This window comes from Xenopus tropicalis, chromosome 1, assembly GCF_000004195.4.
Source record: "Xenopus tropicalis strain Nigerian chromosome 1, UCB_Xtro_10.0, whole genome shotgun sequence".
NCBI classification, from domain to species: Eukaryota; Metazoa; Chordata; class Amphibia; order Anura; family Pipidae; genus Xenopus; species Xenopus tropicalis.
In genome coordinates this window covers 139,085,976-139,101,401 of record NC_030677.2, presented here as the reverse complement: position 1 = coordinate 139,101,401, position 15,426 = coordinate 139,085,976, and the positions used below count along the sequence as shown (strand labels likewise).

The window sequence follows — 15,426 nt, the reverse complement described above, 5'->3', positions numbered from 1 at the left end:
CACTGCTAAAAAATAATACTTATGGTTCAAAGCTGTGTGCAGTATTTGTTGAGGCTTTGCCCATTTTAGCAGTGTATCGGATGATGTGCTTGTCTCCCTGACACATTCTCAGCACTTTCACTTTATTCCAGCATGCTTCTGGGCCCTTCCACTTCTCCTAAAAACCGTGAAGGTGAAAACTGGAAATTATATATAGATAAGTCTGAAAATGTATTGCACCCTTCCTTTAAGGTGGCCACACAGGGTCCTTTAGAATGATTTGGCAGCTTATCTGCCCATGTAATAATAATTTGGCCCTAGCCCGGTATCGACCAAAGGTGGGCATATCGGGAGAAGATGTCGCCAGACAAGTGGATATTATCGTGTATGGCCACATTTTCATGGTTGAAATTTCAGCAGTTATATGGTTGCTAAGGTCCAAATGACCTAATCAACTAGGGAGTTGCAAGGTAGAGTTGCAATCAGAGATTGGAATATGAATAGGACAGGGTCTGAATAGAAAGGGAAGTAATAAAAAGTAACAATAAAATTGTAGCCTCACAGAGCAATAGTTTTTGGCTACCAGTGTCAGAGACCCCCATTTGAAAAGCTGAAGAGTCCAAAGAAGAGGGCAAATAATAAAATCAACTATATAAAATAAATAATGAAGACCAAGTATAAAGTCCCTTAGTACTGGCCATTCTATAATATACTAAAACTTAAAAGTGAACCACCCCATTAACAAGGAAACAAGGTACAACTTCAGCTTCCTTGTGCTTTTGTGTTTGTTCTGTATGTGTTGGGACAAGTACTGCATTGCATCTTCCCTGCTACCTGCCTCACAGAAAGCATGCAGTAAGTTTTTCCAACTATAAGTACTTCTCCTGTATTCAAATCTATCATTTTCTGTGTTGTTCAAACAGGCCATGACCATTGGTCATACAATTGTTTCATTATGCTTTCGTAGTAAGTCCGGCTCAGCTGTTTACACTTTTTTTTTTAACAAAAGGATCAGTTTCGGTTTACTTGTATATTCGTTTTATGAGGCTTGGAAAACCACATGGACAAGCTTAAGTGACAATGGGGAAAATAAATACCTTGCCAGTGTCTTTTCTTACAGAACAGTGAGTGCTGAGTGAGAATAGGAAGTGAGAGGACGACATGCACAAATGTCTGTCTGTTACTTTTAGTGATATTATTACTGTGACTGACTAAGCATTCCGCTTGCCACCTTCTAATTGTTGGTAAACTACAGCTGTCAGCAGAAATAGCTGAGACAGTTCAGGTGCCATCATATTTCACAGACAGGAACAGAAGAGCCAAAGATACAAAATTAGGCTCCTGCTGGGTAGTTTTTTAGCGTCTTTTTGTACTGCCCCTCTGCGTGCATTACTATTTTTCTGTGAGTAGATCTATGCATCTATCTCCCTTTAGCTTCTAGTAATAATTCAGCATGAAACAGGTCGATAATGAAAGGAAGCTCAGGTCATGATATCTCCTTAAGCTGGCCATACACGCACCAATGATATCATCGGAAACCTCATTTGTATGGCAAGTCGGCGGGGTGACTGATATCGCAGAAGACTCGCCAATTGGGCGGGTTAAAAGATTTTGATCGGGCGCTATTGAAGGCGTCTGAGCGAAAATCTACCTTCAGGGCTTGATTGGCAGAAGGAGGTAGAAATCCTATTGTTTCTACCTCAATATCTGACGATTCAGCCCTGAACATCTGTGGAGGGTGGGAACGATCTTTTGTGCAAATCGCCAGGTGTGTGGCCCCCTTAAAGGAACAGTAACACCAAAAAATTAAAGAGTTTTAAAGTAAATGAAATATAATGTACTGTTGCCCTGCACTGGTAAAAGTTGTGTGTTTGCTACAGTAACTCTACTATAGTTTATATATAATAAGCTGCTGTGTAGCCCCGGGGGCAGCCATTCAGTTTGGAAAAAAGGAGAAAAGGCTCAGGTTGTGTAGCAGATAATGGATAAGCTCTGTAGAATACAATAGTGTTTTATCTGTTATCTGCTAAGTGCCTGTGCCTTTTCTCCTTTGAATGGCTGCCCCCATGGCTACAGAGCTGCATTCTTTATATAAACTATAGTAGTGTTTTTGAGGCAAACACAGCAGTTGTACCAATGCAGGGCAGCAGTACATTATATTTTTTGTGTTACTGTTCCTTTAACTCTAATGTGGGTCCTGTTCATAAAATGATAAGTTTTAGGTCCTTCTTAGGGCCCAGTCAGTTGTGGTAAATTCCATATTGTTCCTTTTAAGGTTGTTGTTACTGTCCATCCTCAGGCTGTTACTTATAGAGACTCATAGCTTTTGTATACAAAAAAAAATGGTGTGGGTTACTTTTTTAGAATCCTCTTACTCTTTTCCGCAAAGGAAATGGCACAAACCTTTCTATACTTTTTTTTAATGTTTTGTTGGATATTGCAACAGTTTACAAATGATTTGTAAATTGCTAATTATGTTTATGTAAACTGGAGTAATGCCTAATCAACTTCATGTATCTTTGCAGGTTTTTATCAGCTTGGGAAGACCTCTATTGCATTTTCCTCAATGTTTGGTATCGCAGGCTGAACTGTTGCTGAGACACTTCATACCCACCAGAAGGCACTTACATGTAAAACCTGCACATCTTTTGGATTAAGGGCTCTGTTTGGAAGAACTGAACATTTTGGAGGTCTGGGTGGCTTTATTATCCCCACCTCTCTGTGGCTTTAGGACTAACAAAAATGAGTGAATTCTGGTTGTGTTTCAACTGCTGCATCGCAGAGCAACCGCAGCCTGTAAGTAATTTTATTTCCTTTATGCTGTAAACCCTATGTAACCTTTTTAGATTAATATTGATATTATGTCATTGCTGCTTAATAAGGGAACTGTGTCTAATTTTACAGTCTGCAGTATGGGTTAAAAGAGCGCAATTACAAACTGTGTCTGTACTCTTATATCCTCTCTCAATATGCAGGGTGCTTTAGTTTTGCTTTAAGCAGTCTGTTGACAAAGAAACACAATAAACAGCATTATACTAAGTTTTTAAGTACAGTCATATGGAATTCATATGAAAGGCATTGTATTATTAAAAATCTTCTTGGCAACTGTCATTTCTAAAAATGTTGGACCCAAAGTGTACGGTTGTTTAACATTTCAGTCTAGGATTTGTTATTTAGAAAAATGAGGGAGTAGACCCTGTAGGGATCTATGTACATGTTTTGTCAATTTGTTTGCCCAATGCAGACCAATAAAACAAAAAAAAAAAACAAAAAACCCACAATCCATGCAAAATTTTGGAAAAAAATAACCTTTTCTTTTAAAATTTCTTTTAAACAGCACCTATTTACTTTTCCTTTTAGCAGAAATCTGCACTTGCCAGGGTTACCTATGAGTGAGCGATCCTGTTCTTTTTTCTTAGCGCCACTTGCGCATGCGCAGTAGAGTGAAAAGCTGGACTTTAACAAAAAAGCTGGCTTTATCACTCACTGTACTGTGAACAAGGAAGACAAAAGGAAGAGGATAGCTCACTATCAGGTACTCCAGGCCGGTGCAGTTTTCTGCTAATAGGAGCACCAGCTCAGGGTACCAGGTAAGTGATTACAATCACTGGGTGGTGCCTCACATTTGCCATTTCTAGTGATTGAGACTTTCCTTCTCCTTTAATTTGTAAACATTCTCTAATTGTTATGGTTCGTTCTACCCTTAAGTCACTACACATTTGGTAATAAAATGCCACTAATCTATATAAGGAATGAAACAATATAAGAAATATTTAGATGAACATGCCCCTGGAGTGTTTGTCACAAAGTTATATTTTTCTAAGAACTGTGGAAAAAGCCTGTCATTTAGGACTAGAAACTGTTATGCTATAGTGTATCCTCTTAACTCTGGCACCTGTGGTAACAAGTGTGTACTCTTACGAAAAAAAACCTTGATGAGGAAGAGACTCGGTGAAAGGTCGGTGACACCCAACATTTTCTCACGTTTCAGCTTTTAGAGAAACTTGGCCAATATTTTACAAAAAGCAGAATAACATCCTCTACATGCATTTTGTGCCATATCTCCAGGACACAATACAGGGGCCACACGCTGACCTGATTTCTAACAGCTGCAGGAATGTTACTCATCACATTTGTACTTTGATAGTTCTAGTGCCTTTATGCATTGTAATAATTGCTAATATTAGTCCTTGTCTTGTAGATAAAACATTTCTAAAGTGTATTTCTGCCACTTTGTTTTACATGTAAGCTAAAATATTGGTCACAAGGGGAAGATTAAATAACTTGCACTTTTCCCCTACATGAGGTGCGCATAAAAACATTTTCTTTAAAGGTACCTGTGTCAAAATGTGCTGTTTGCACTTTCCATGCTCTTGGCACCCAGTTCTTTTTGCCTCCTGTTATGAATTGGGGACTGCTGCACCTATTGAACAGAAAGCTGTGTGTCTGTGGCACAGGAATTACAGACACAACTAATCTTTTTTCAGATAAGTCAGTGCAGCATTTCTGTGAGTGCTTATGGCTGTATTTACATAGACCTTTCTGATAAAGCTTACTTAGTTGTTCACCAGTAAAACATAATACATACAATGAAATGCATTTTCAGTACCAATTTCGGGTGTAGAGGCTAACTACCTGACTGGAAAAAGGTTAAAAAGGGCAGTAACCAATAGCAACCAGTCAGCAGGTAGAGTTTACTGGTCACCTGTTTTAAAGCAAACACCTTATTGGTTGCTATGGGTTACTGCCACTGAGCAAAATTAATGCCTTTATTAAATATGGTTTATTGTTTGGCAGCCTATTAGCACAAAAATGGTCATTCAATTCATGTCAATCAGGCAGACTGGAAACTTGTGTTGGACAAAGACAACATAAGTGGGATTCAGTCCATAGTTGTCAAGCAATCTGCTTAGGCCCCCATGTCTGATCATTGGCCTGGGACAGAATGTCGGCTTAGATGAGACTACCACTTGGGTGGCTGAAACAGGCATATATACTTACTTGGAAACCTGAACAATGGAGCAGATTGTTCTGTGTATGGCCAGCTTATTACTGATATAGCAACCCACAGATCAAGCCACAAGAAAGCACACCGTTGTCACACCTTGGTTAAATTATATAAAACGTAATTTAATAGCATTGCCTTTGCTTTAAATGGGGGCCTAAATGTAAAAACTGGTTCTTTCATTTAAAGCTCCTCTGCTAATCAGGGCTTTGCTGTTAACTACATCTGTTAATGTCATGTTAGCTTGCTTTGTGTTGAGGCTATTTAGGGAATACAAATAAAAAATGATGTCAGGCTTAGGCGTTAGCTAATAAATGAATAAATTAATATTTACAGAAATGAAAAAAAAAAAATCTAACACAACAGAGATCTTTCAGTAGGCTTCCTTTAAGTGTCAGAATTCCATGAGCAGTAGCCAGCTTTCAGGGAGCATGCCAAAATCTGTGGCTTTATGGAATAAAAGTGCACCTTTACAAGTATGTAAAAATTTTCTGTGCTTGTTATGGCTGAATTCAAACAGTTACGGTACAGTTTCAGCATGTTTTAATACTTCTTTCCATGTCATAGTTCAGTAATTACTTCTAATTTCACCATATTTACCTATGTATATGGCTGCTTGCCATGCCATAACGCCTGTTGACTATAAATAGAGAACTCTGTGTTACTGTGTGCCTTCTTCAAACCCCTGCATACCATAAACAATGCACCATTTATAGATAATGTAAATGTTCCAATTTCTTGTATTTATATTACATTGTTTATGAAAATCTGATTATCTTAATTCAAAATTGTTTTTCACATGGTGAAATCAGAGATGGTATGTATGGCATAAGTTCATTCCAATCCTAAGCTCTCCCTGGCGCCATATTAATTTATTATGGCAGGTGCATTTGTTATGTTTTACTTACAATAAATGTGTAATTAGGGTAGTTGGTCACCTTTTTTACTGTTATTGATCATTTTTGGCATTATTTTGTTCACAGATTTGGCAGCTAACATAATGCTTCTCATTAGAACTATGCTTTAAAGGAAAACTATACCCCCAAACAATGTAGGTCTCTATAAAAATATACAACCCGGATTCATGTAAATAAACCATTTTCATAAAAATATACTTTTTTAGTATTATGTGCTATTGGGTAATCCAAAATAGAAAATTGCCATTTTAAGAATTAAGGGCCACCATCATAGGATTCACAGTGCACACAAACAAACCAAGGCACACATGCTAGGCCACATCAGCCAATGAATGGACAGAGTTTTGCCTTTTGCTTCCACACTTCTTCCTGTTAGAGCTGCATTATTTCTGGTCATGTGATCTCTAAGGCAGCACAGAGCCCATCACTAAATAGTGGATTAAGGTAAAAGATGTAAAAGGGCAATATTTACTGATATAAGTATTCCAGTTTGGCGAGATTCTTTAATAGATCACTTAATATAATATAAACTAGTAATATGTTGGTTAAGTATTCATTCTGGGGGTATAGTTTTCCTTTTAAGAAGAACTAAAGCTAAACTAAAGAAATAGGCTAGAAATATTGCACATTATGTTTTGGTCTTCTGTACCAGCCCAAGGCAACCACAGCCCTTTCGCAGGGAAGATCTGTGCCTCCAAAGATGTCCTTGGTAGCTCCCCATCTTATTTTCTGCTGATTCCCTGCACTGGTTCTGTGCTGCAGTCAGTTACTGAGTTTAGGGACCAATGCACAATATACTGTAAAAAAAAAAAAAAAAGTAATTAATACAGATAATTACAACATTGCAGCTATAAAACTAGTGCAGCTATCTGTTTTGTTTTTTGTTAAACAATAAAATCTCCAGAAACATTTAATTTTCTTATTTCAGTTAAGAGAATGTCTGGTAAACAAAATAAATAATCTGGCTTTTCAGGAAAAGGGCAGTGCTAATTTTGACTAGGTTTTGTTCTCCTTTAGTAAAATTACCTCCTGCCTTAATTTGTTAAGCATTTGGATTGGTTGATCTGGACATGTAATTTCATGTTGGGCAACTAAGTAGTAAATCCCCAACTCTTATGACAATGCATTTGGCACAAGCTACACTGGAGCCTATAGTAAAGTGATCCCTAATGTTTTTTTCCCATTTCAGCTGACTCTTTTGTACTAATGTTTACTAAAGGAATCTACCAGTACAGGAATCTGTTAGGAGAAGCTATAAATTTGCACATATAAAGTATATAAAGTGGAAACATGTCATCGGTGTTGTTGAGATGCTCTTGTCATTTTGTTACAAACATGCTGTATTATGTCAAGTAGAACTCCCATTTTACATTTTTCAGAGGACCGAAAAATGTTTTAAAATCTGAGAAAATGTAAATGTATTATACTTTATAGATTGTTGGGAAACACAAAAACTGTCAAATGTAAAATCAGGGGATGTAAAATTGAGGTCACAGTGTATGTATACAGGTACTTTATTTGCAAAGCCAGTTTCTAGAAAGCTTCAATTACAGACCATCCCCCATACAGTTTATTTTAACCAAATAATTCTAATTTTTAAAAAAGTTTCCCTTTTCTTTGTAGTAACAAAAGAGTACTTGATTGTAACTATGCTGCATGAATCCATATTGCTGGCAAACAAACAATCCTATTGGGGTTTTATTATGTTGAAATGATTTTTAGTGCACTTAAAGGGGAAGGAAAGGCTAAGTCACTTGGGGGTGCTAAAATGTTAAGCACCCCAAAGTGACTTTAATCGCTTATCTCGTACCCCGGGCTGGTGCCCCTGTTAGGAGAAAAATGCACACGCCCGGGGCACCTGGGGCGATGCGCTTCCTCCTTCCGCCTTCGTTTCGCTGCGACTCCGAGTCTGGCGCATGCGCAGTAGAGTGAAAAAGCCGACTTCTCTGTTAAAGTTTGGCTTTTCACTTTACTGCGCATGTACGCGCAGCGAAGAAGGAAGGCGGAAGCGATCGCTGCTACCCAGGGCTGGTGCTGTTCTCTCCATACAGGGGCACCAGCCCGGGGTAGAAGGTAAGCGATTAAAGTCACTTGGGGGTGCCTATTTTGGCACCCCCAAGTGAGTTAGCTTTCCCTTCTCCTTTAAGTTATGGAGATCCAAATTACAGAAAACCCCTTACCTGGAAACACTAGGTCCCAAGCATTCTAGACAGTAACTTGCATTTCCTATCCCTCTGATTAAAAAGTAATTACTTTCTTCATTATAAAGTTCTATTTGAACATTTTGTTTTGGTTTTAGCTGTAACATAACCCCCCCCCACCTGATATGTGGAACACATTCTGCTTTAATAAGCCCCTCCCTTTACCCAGCTGCTGCCCTTGTCTTAAGCTTACAGGTAAAGAAGGGTTCATTATACAAAGGATTAACTGGAGAACAGTAATTGCATAACCTAAGAACTAAGTTGGTGGGGACAAGTATAGAATTAAGGTGCTATCAATTTTACTAGTCTGCACTATTCATGAGTGTAGATTCTATGCAAACTAACAAATGTTTATACCAATAAATGCTAAATGCTTCTGTATAGAGATACCAAATTCAAATCCAGTATTCCCTTAAAATCATGTGACTTTTTGTCTTGTGAACACGGAAGTTGATAATTTTTCCCAGGTTTAACCCTTCCAAAACCTAATTAGCATATTCTAATTAGGGTTCGGATTCGGTTCAGTATTCGGTGGAATCCTTTACCAAGGGTTCTGGGGGTTTGGCTGAATCCAAAAAAGTGGATTCGGTGCATCCCTACTTCTGTAAGTTTTTAGAGTCAAAGAAACGACAAGAACCCAAGAACCACCAGACCTGGTTACTGTATATACTCGAGTATAAGCCTAGTTTTTCAGCACCCAAAATGCGCTGAAAAAGTCACCCTCTGCTTATACCCAAATCAGGTGCCATGGGTCCCTCCAGATTAGCACCCTCTGTTCTTTGTGTGCAAATTAGGCCCCCCGCAACCAGACCCTCCAGTGCCATGGCCCACGCAATACTTATTCCCCCCTTACGTGTCCTCCGGGACTGGGTCTGCTGCCAGTTTGCCAATGCACAATGAGCATAGGGTAGTACTCATATTGTTTTTGTTGACCCTCTTCTCCACTTACAGAGCTAGTTTACGGTTTTTCCTTTAAATAAATATTTAAAAACCTATACCTCACTGATGCCTCAATTTATGTAATTTACTGGTTTTTATTTTGATTATTGAAACTTAGCAGTATCGGCTGCATTTCCCACCCTAGGCTTATACTCGAGTTAATAAGTTTTTCCAGTTTTCTTAGGTAAAATTAGGTACCTCGGCTTATATTCGGATCGGCTTATACTTGAGTATATACGGTATATGGTTACCAATGTTAAAGGGGTTGTTCACCTTAAAATTAACATGATGTAGAGAGTGCTATTTTGAGAGAATTTGTAATTGGTCTTCATTTTTTATTACTTGCAGTTTTTGAGTTCAGCAGTAGTGATGGGCGAAAAGTTTCGCCAGGCATGGATTCGCGGCGAATTTCCGCGTTTCGCCATTGGCTGATTGTTTCGCGAAACGGATGAAAAATTTCGCCGCGGAAAAATTCGCCGCACGTCCAAAAATTGTCGCCAGCGTCAAAAATGAATAGTCGCGGGCGACGAAACAAGAGCCGCCGGCGACGAAACAATAGCCGCGCGACAAAACAATAGCCGCGCGACAAAACAATAGCCGCGGGCGACGAAACAAGAGCCGCGGGCGACGAAACAAGAGCCGCGGGCGACGAAACAAGAGCCGCGGGCGACGAAACAAGAGCCGCGCGCCACGAAACAAGAGCCGCGGGCGCCGAAACAAGAGCCGCGGGCGCCGAAACAAGAGCCGCGGGCGCCGAAACAATAGCCGCGCGACAAAACAATAGCCGCGGGAAACGAAACAATAGCCGCGCGACAAAATAATAGCCGCGGGCGACAATTTTTTTGTCGCACAACATTTTCGCCGTTTCGCGAATTTTTCGCCGTTTCGCGGATCTTTTCAAAGATTCGCGAATTTTTCGGCGAAGCGAAACGGAACAGATTCGCTCATCACTATTCAGCAGCTCTCCAGATTGGTATTTTTAGCAGCTATCTGGTTGCTTTGGTTCAATTTAACCTGGCAACCAGGCAGTGGTTTGAAAGATAGACTGGAATATAAATAGGAGAGGGGCTAAATAGAAAGATAAGCAATAAAAATAACAATAGAATTGTAGCCTCACAGAGAGAGAGTTGGCTGCTGGGGTCAGTGTCCCCCATTTAAGGGCTCTGCCACACAAGGGAGTTTATCCAGGATAAAATGAAAAAACAGCAGCACTCCGGAAATGTTGTAGAAAAAAGTGACTTTACTCAAGTGCACACTGCCGTTTTTTTGCTGTTTTTTCATTTTATCCTGGATATTGTTTTACCCTGGCTGAGGGTTCAGCTTGCACCTGGGGCTACAACTAGCCGGTTTGTCCATTGTGTAGCACACCTTAATCAATTTGTTGATAACACAAGGGAGTTTAGTCACCTGCAGCAAATCTCCCTTGTTGCAGGCGACTAAACTCCCCGATATGACATCCCACCAACGAAAATGTAAATCGCCGGTGGGATGGCATACGCGGCGGTTCGATTTGCGGAAATCACAGAGTTACCTCAGGATTTCGTCACTGCGTATGCCATCCCACCGCCGATTTACATTTTCGCCGGTGGGATGTCATATCGTGGAAATTAGGCGCCCGCAACAAAGGGAGATTTGTCGCGGGCGAGTAATCTCCCCGTGTACCAGAGCCCTAAAAAGCCTGAAGAGGAAATCAAATTCAAAAACTATAAAGAATGAAAACCAACTGAAAAGTTTCTAAGAATAATACTGAAAGGTAACTTGAAGGTAATCCACCCCTTTAACTAAAACCTGTCAAGTTACCAAAAAGTGTAGACATGTTTTGTCCTGTTTAACAAAACTGGGGACTTAACATTATTATTGTTATTAGGATTCAGGCTAGAAGCCATGGTTTATAAACCAATAAAACAACTCTATACACGATCATTACTATGAATATTAATGTCTCAAACCAGTGCCATAGTTACATAGTTTCAGCTGTGTTAAGCTGGGTTGAAAAAAGACCAAAGTCTATCATGTTCAACCCCTACAAATGAACCCCAGTGCACATAATATACACATACACACACCAACCAATATGAGCCCAACTTAATGCTGTGATTACCATATAGATATTATTGTTTTGTTATTAAGATTGCAAGAGTTGCTCAGTGTTTTTCATGTGGTAAATAAATAGCACTGGTTAATACCCCCAGAAGTACCCAAGCCATGTCATAACGCCCAACCCTTTTTCAGCCATGCTGAAATGAAACTCTTGTAATGGCATGTGGTTCATCTGTCAGCCTGGACAAGCCCCACATGCAGGGAAACCTGTGGGTTTTGGACCTACAGGATAGGGTTGTAGGTGGTTGGTGGACCAGGCAATTTTAATTGTCAGTTACACATATGACATTGTTGCACAAAATGCCACTTGGCTTATCCATCTCTGCAGTCTTCCCTTTGCTGCATGTTTCTAAAGTTGCCAGTTTGGGGTGGGTGTGGGTGTGGATAAATAAAGCTAATGCAAGCATCAGACAGGGTGCAAGGGATAGGAAGAGACACCCCTAAAACTCAAGAGCCATTAATATCCTGTAAATGATATCCATATAAACTGTGCTAAGTGATGTCATCAGTTATAATTGGTCCTTAGTGATGTAATTTGTCACATGACTCACTGAAATTTGTGTAATATTATAAATAATGTCCCATACCAAAAAGGTTAAAACATGGTCTTATACAGTGCTAATTTATGTAACATTTTTTTATAATATCAGTAGTGATATCTAATTAACCCCATGCCTGCCGCAGTTCTTTAAACTTTTGTGCTGCACTTTGGCACTTCAGCCACAAACAATTGTAACTTTGGCAAATGTGCGTGTATTCATTTTATGCATGTTTATTACATGTGGGTGCTTCCATGACATCATGAGTCACAGCACTCAGGAAGTGCCTGGAGGAACCATAGTTTTTGAAATGCCAGGGAGTCTGAATCTGATTTTGACTCAGAGCAGCTTGTCTTCTGCATAAATGTGGATGTAACCCTGCCTGTATGCACATAACTGCTGATTAGACTGATAAGAAGGGGTAGGCTAATGTTACACAGCCTGCAACTAGTGTGTGGGATCTGTTAGGGCTCTGGCACATGGGGAGATTAGTCGCCTGCGGCAAAACTCCCTGTTCGCGGGCGACTAATCTCCCCGAGAAATCGCGCCGCCGCGTCTGCCACCCCGCCGGCAACTTACATGTTCGCCGGTGGGATGGCAGGGGAAGGCAACTCGGGGAGATTAGTCACCCGCGAACAGGGAGTTTTGCCGCGGGCGACTAATCTCCCTGTGTGCCAGAGCCCTTATCCTGCAACTTAAGTGGGAGGGAGCTTTGGATAATACCATTGTTGACTATTAAGCTATAAAAATGTAGCTAAAGATCTGTATGCCCGCCACCCATGGCTGCCTATCTGCAGCTGTGAATCGATCTATGGCTTACACATATTTGAAGACCACACCAAAGTAGGAGCAAAGAAAAAATTACAGTAGTCTTTATTTCAGATCACAAAAACAAATGGTGGAGCGTTTCTTACACCATGAATAAGGATTTAAAAAAATAACCTATTATTGGTATGGTGTGGGAGCCAAAGATCAATTCATTAGGTATTTTGACTAGCTACCAACGTCTGCAGATAGCGAACACCACGCTGAACTTGCCAACACCACATAAAACCACACTGTTCTATGGGGCCACCCATAAGGCACTGGCCTTAGGCTAATGGCACAATGCATTTACTTCTGTCATAAGCAGCACTTTTCCCATTCATATAAAAATTAAGGTGTAACAGGTTTTGTATTATTCCCATTAGTGTATGTCAGCAGAGTCCCAAACCCCATATTTAATAAAAGGCAAAATAATTTTGCCCAGGAGCAGTAACCCATAGCGACCAATTAGCTGTTTCATTTTAAACAGGTGAGGTGGAAATGCTACATGCTAATTGGTTGCTGTGGGTTACTGCACCTGGGCAAACCTAGTGCCCTTTATTACATAACCCCACTAGTTTGTTGCATTATGTTTTCAATGCTGTATGCACACACACATAAGCCATATTTTCCTGGCAAATTTTAATAGAATGTAGTAACATACCCATGTAGATGATGTGCAATAGCTGTCATATGATTCATGGTAACTTTCTGCACTTTTTATTCCTTTTTTTCCCTTTGCATTTGCTGAATGTTTTTCTTTCTCTATTTTGGTTACAAGCAGTCACACTTTAGTGTTTGACCAAAACATATTTCTAAATAGACCTTTTGTTCTGTAGTCATCTGACAGAATCTGGCATATTCCGCTGTTGATTTGGACAGCGATAGATGACAAGCTTTCTCATGGGCTCTGTAATAGCTGTTGTATAATTCTATATTGTATTGCAAGGCCTTATGTTACCTAATCCGTAAAATGGAAAGTTGATGTGTGGCACAAACAGATAAAATATCTGTAGCAGTGGTCATACAGAAGTATATTTATAATACTTTAACCTATTGCCAGATTTTATTAAAATAAAAGCTTTAAGCTTTATAGCATTTTACATTCTTGAAATCTTCTGTGTTCTATGGAAGGTAGCCTTCCGGTAATTCTGAGCTAAAGAGTTTCTGCTTAACAAATCCCATACCCATACCCTACTACTATCATACATAGTAGTTCTTTAGTATACGGCTTTAGTCACATAAAAAGTTTGTGTTTAACATTATTAAGGAAAGTATTTTTAAAAAATCCAAATATATCTTTGTTCTATAAAGCAATGTATAGAAATATATCTTGCCTTTTAAGTAGATTTCTAATCCTCTGTGCTTCCTGATAACACAAGCTATTTTTGGTGCCAATTCTAGTTATTGGTAACGCACAAGAATTCAGAAACCAAGGAACATGCCCCAACAAAGCATAGCTGGTAATTTTAGGAAACTACCTCATTTCCCAGTGTTTCTCTGTTGTTATACCTTTTGTATCTATACATATCCACTCAGGCCCAAGGCTTTCAAGGTGTGGTCTCTCATGGCAGAAAAAAATATAATAGGTTGCAGATTTTTTTTTTATGTAAAAAGAATAAAGAATCTATTTATAAAGTGTGGAAATAACAAAGTTTTCTAGAGGCTTCATCAAAGTAGGAAATAGATATATAATCATTAAAGGGGATGTATAATCAAAAATCATTTTGTGTGTTATTTAGACCAAATAATTTGCAATAGAAATTAAATTCTCTACCGTTTTGTAATTAGAAGCCTTAGTATTTTGCATTTTATGCTATTTTCCTGAAATCAGCTTTGATCACAGATCTTGGAAACATACAGAGCCTGTGGCCATTCTGATGTGAAGAAAAGCAGGGGACTGCTCTGCACCAGACTTGAAAAAACAACAAAAGAAGGGACTGTCCTATACCAGAGTGCTCTCATTGGGCTGAAGACACTGATGAATACAGAGCTTCAGTTAGCTGTGTTTTAACCCTGTTAAGATTTTGACTTCACCTTTAAGGAAATACATTTAGAATTTAAATGGTTTCATATAATTTTAAATAATAATCATTTTCTGTTTTTGTTTAATTTTACCTTAAATATTATAAGCAATTACACACTAATTGATCTATATAAATTAATTAATACAAACATTTTGGTCCTAGTATGGATGTTTTTCAAGGCATATATTTGTAGTTGAAGAATGTACAAAATAGTTGCCAATATTTAAAAAAAAAAAAAAAAATGTTTCTTATAACATAGCAAATATGCTACAAGCACCCCTTTCAATTTTTGTACCATATCAATTCAGATCATACACATAATTACTACAATCTGGCTTTCCGTGACCCTGGCTGATTAATTTTATATCCGGCTACAGGACATACTTATTCCCCTTTTTGCTTTTTGTTTCTAATGTAATATAAGTCTAAAGCATAATCATTATGGGTTTCTCTGTCCTGCTAGAGCTGTCACATCAATCTGCTAACATACACAGTTAGAGTGCTTTCCAGCCTGGCCAAGTACACACAGCCTATTAATACGTGCCAGGGGGACAGAATTGCGAGCAATTGATGGCACACACATTATGACTGTGCTCCTCATAGGTTATATCCACTTCTTCTGCACTGCTTTCAAATACTTTTTAAGTAACAAAAACAAGTTCATATGAGTGTTAAGCAGTGGCAAAATTAGCTATACAGCAGACCCCGCGGTTGTGGGGGGGGGGTGGACCACGGCGTCCTTTTTTTTTTTTCTTCTTTTTTTTTTTAAATAGCGAGATGGTGTGTTGCGGCCTGGTAGGTGCAACACTGCTGGGTCCCCTTAGAAGATTTGTTTGCAGGGGGCCCGGCGCAACCAAGTTACGCCACTGGTGTTAAGCAAATACATTTTTTTAAGAATACAAAAGTTGTTATGCA

At 39.2% G+C, this 15,426-nt stretch overlaps 1 protein-coding gene across 2 annotated transcripts in view; it reads left to right on the top strand.

The window, feature by feature from the left end:
• Positions 1-15,426, top strand: part of LOC594909 (CDC42 small effector 2) — a 60,638-nt gene that overhangs the window by 38,805 nt on the left and 6,407 nt on the right. For both annotated transcript variants that reach the window (XM_031900776.1, NM_001030323.2), the window contains 1 exon segment: positions 2,505-2,775. In XM_031900776.1, coding sequence (XP_031756636.1) covers positions 2,722-2,775 — 54 coding nt within the window. In that variant the 5' untranslated portion in view covers positions 2,505-2,721.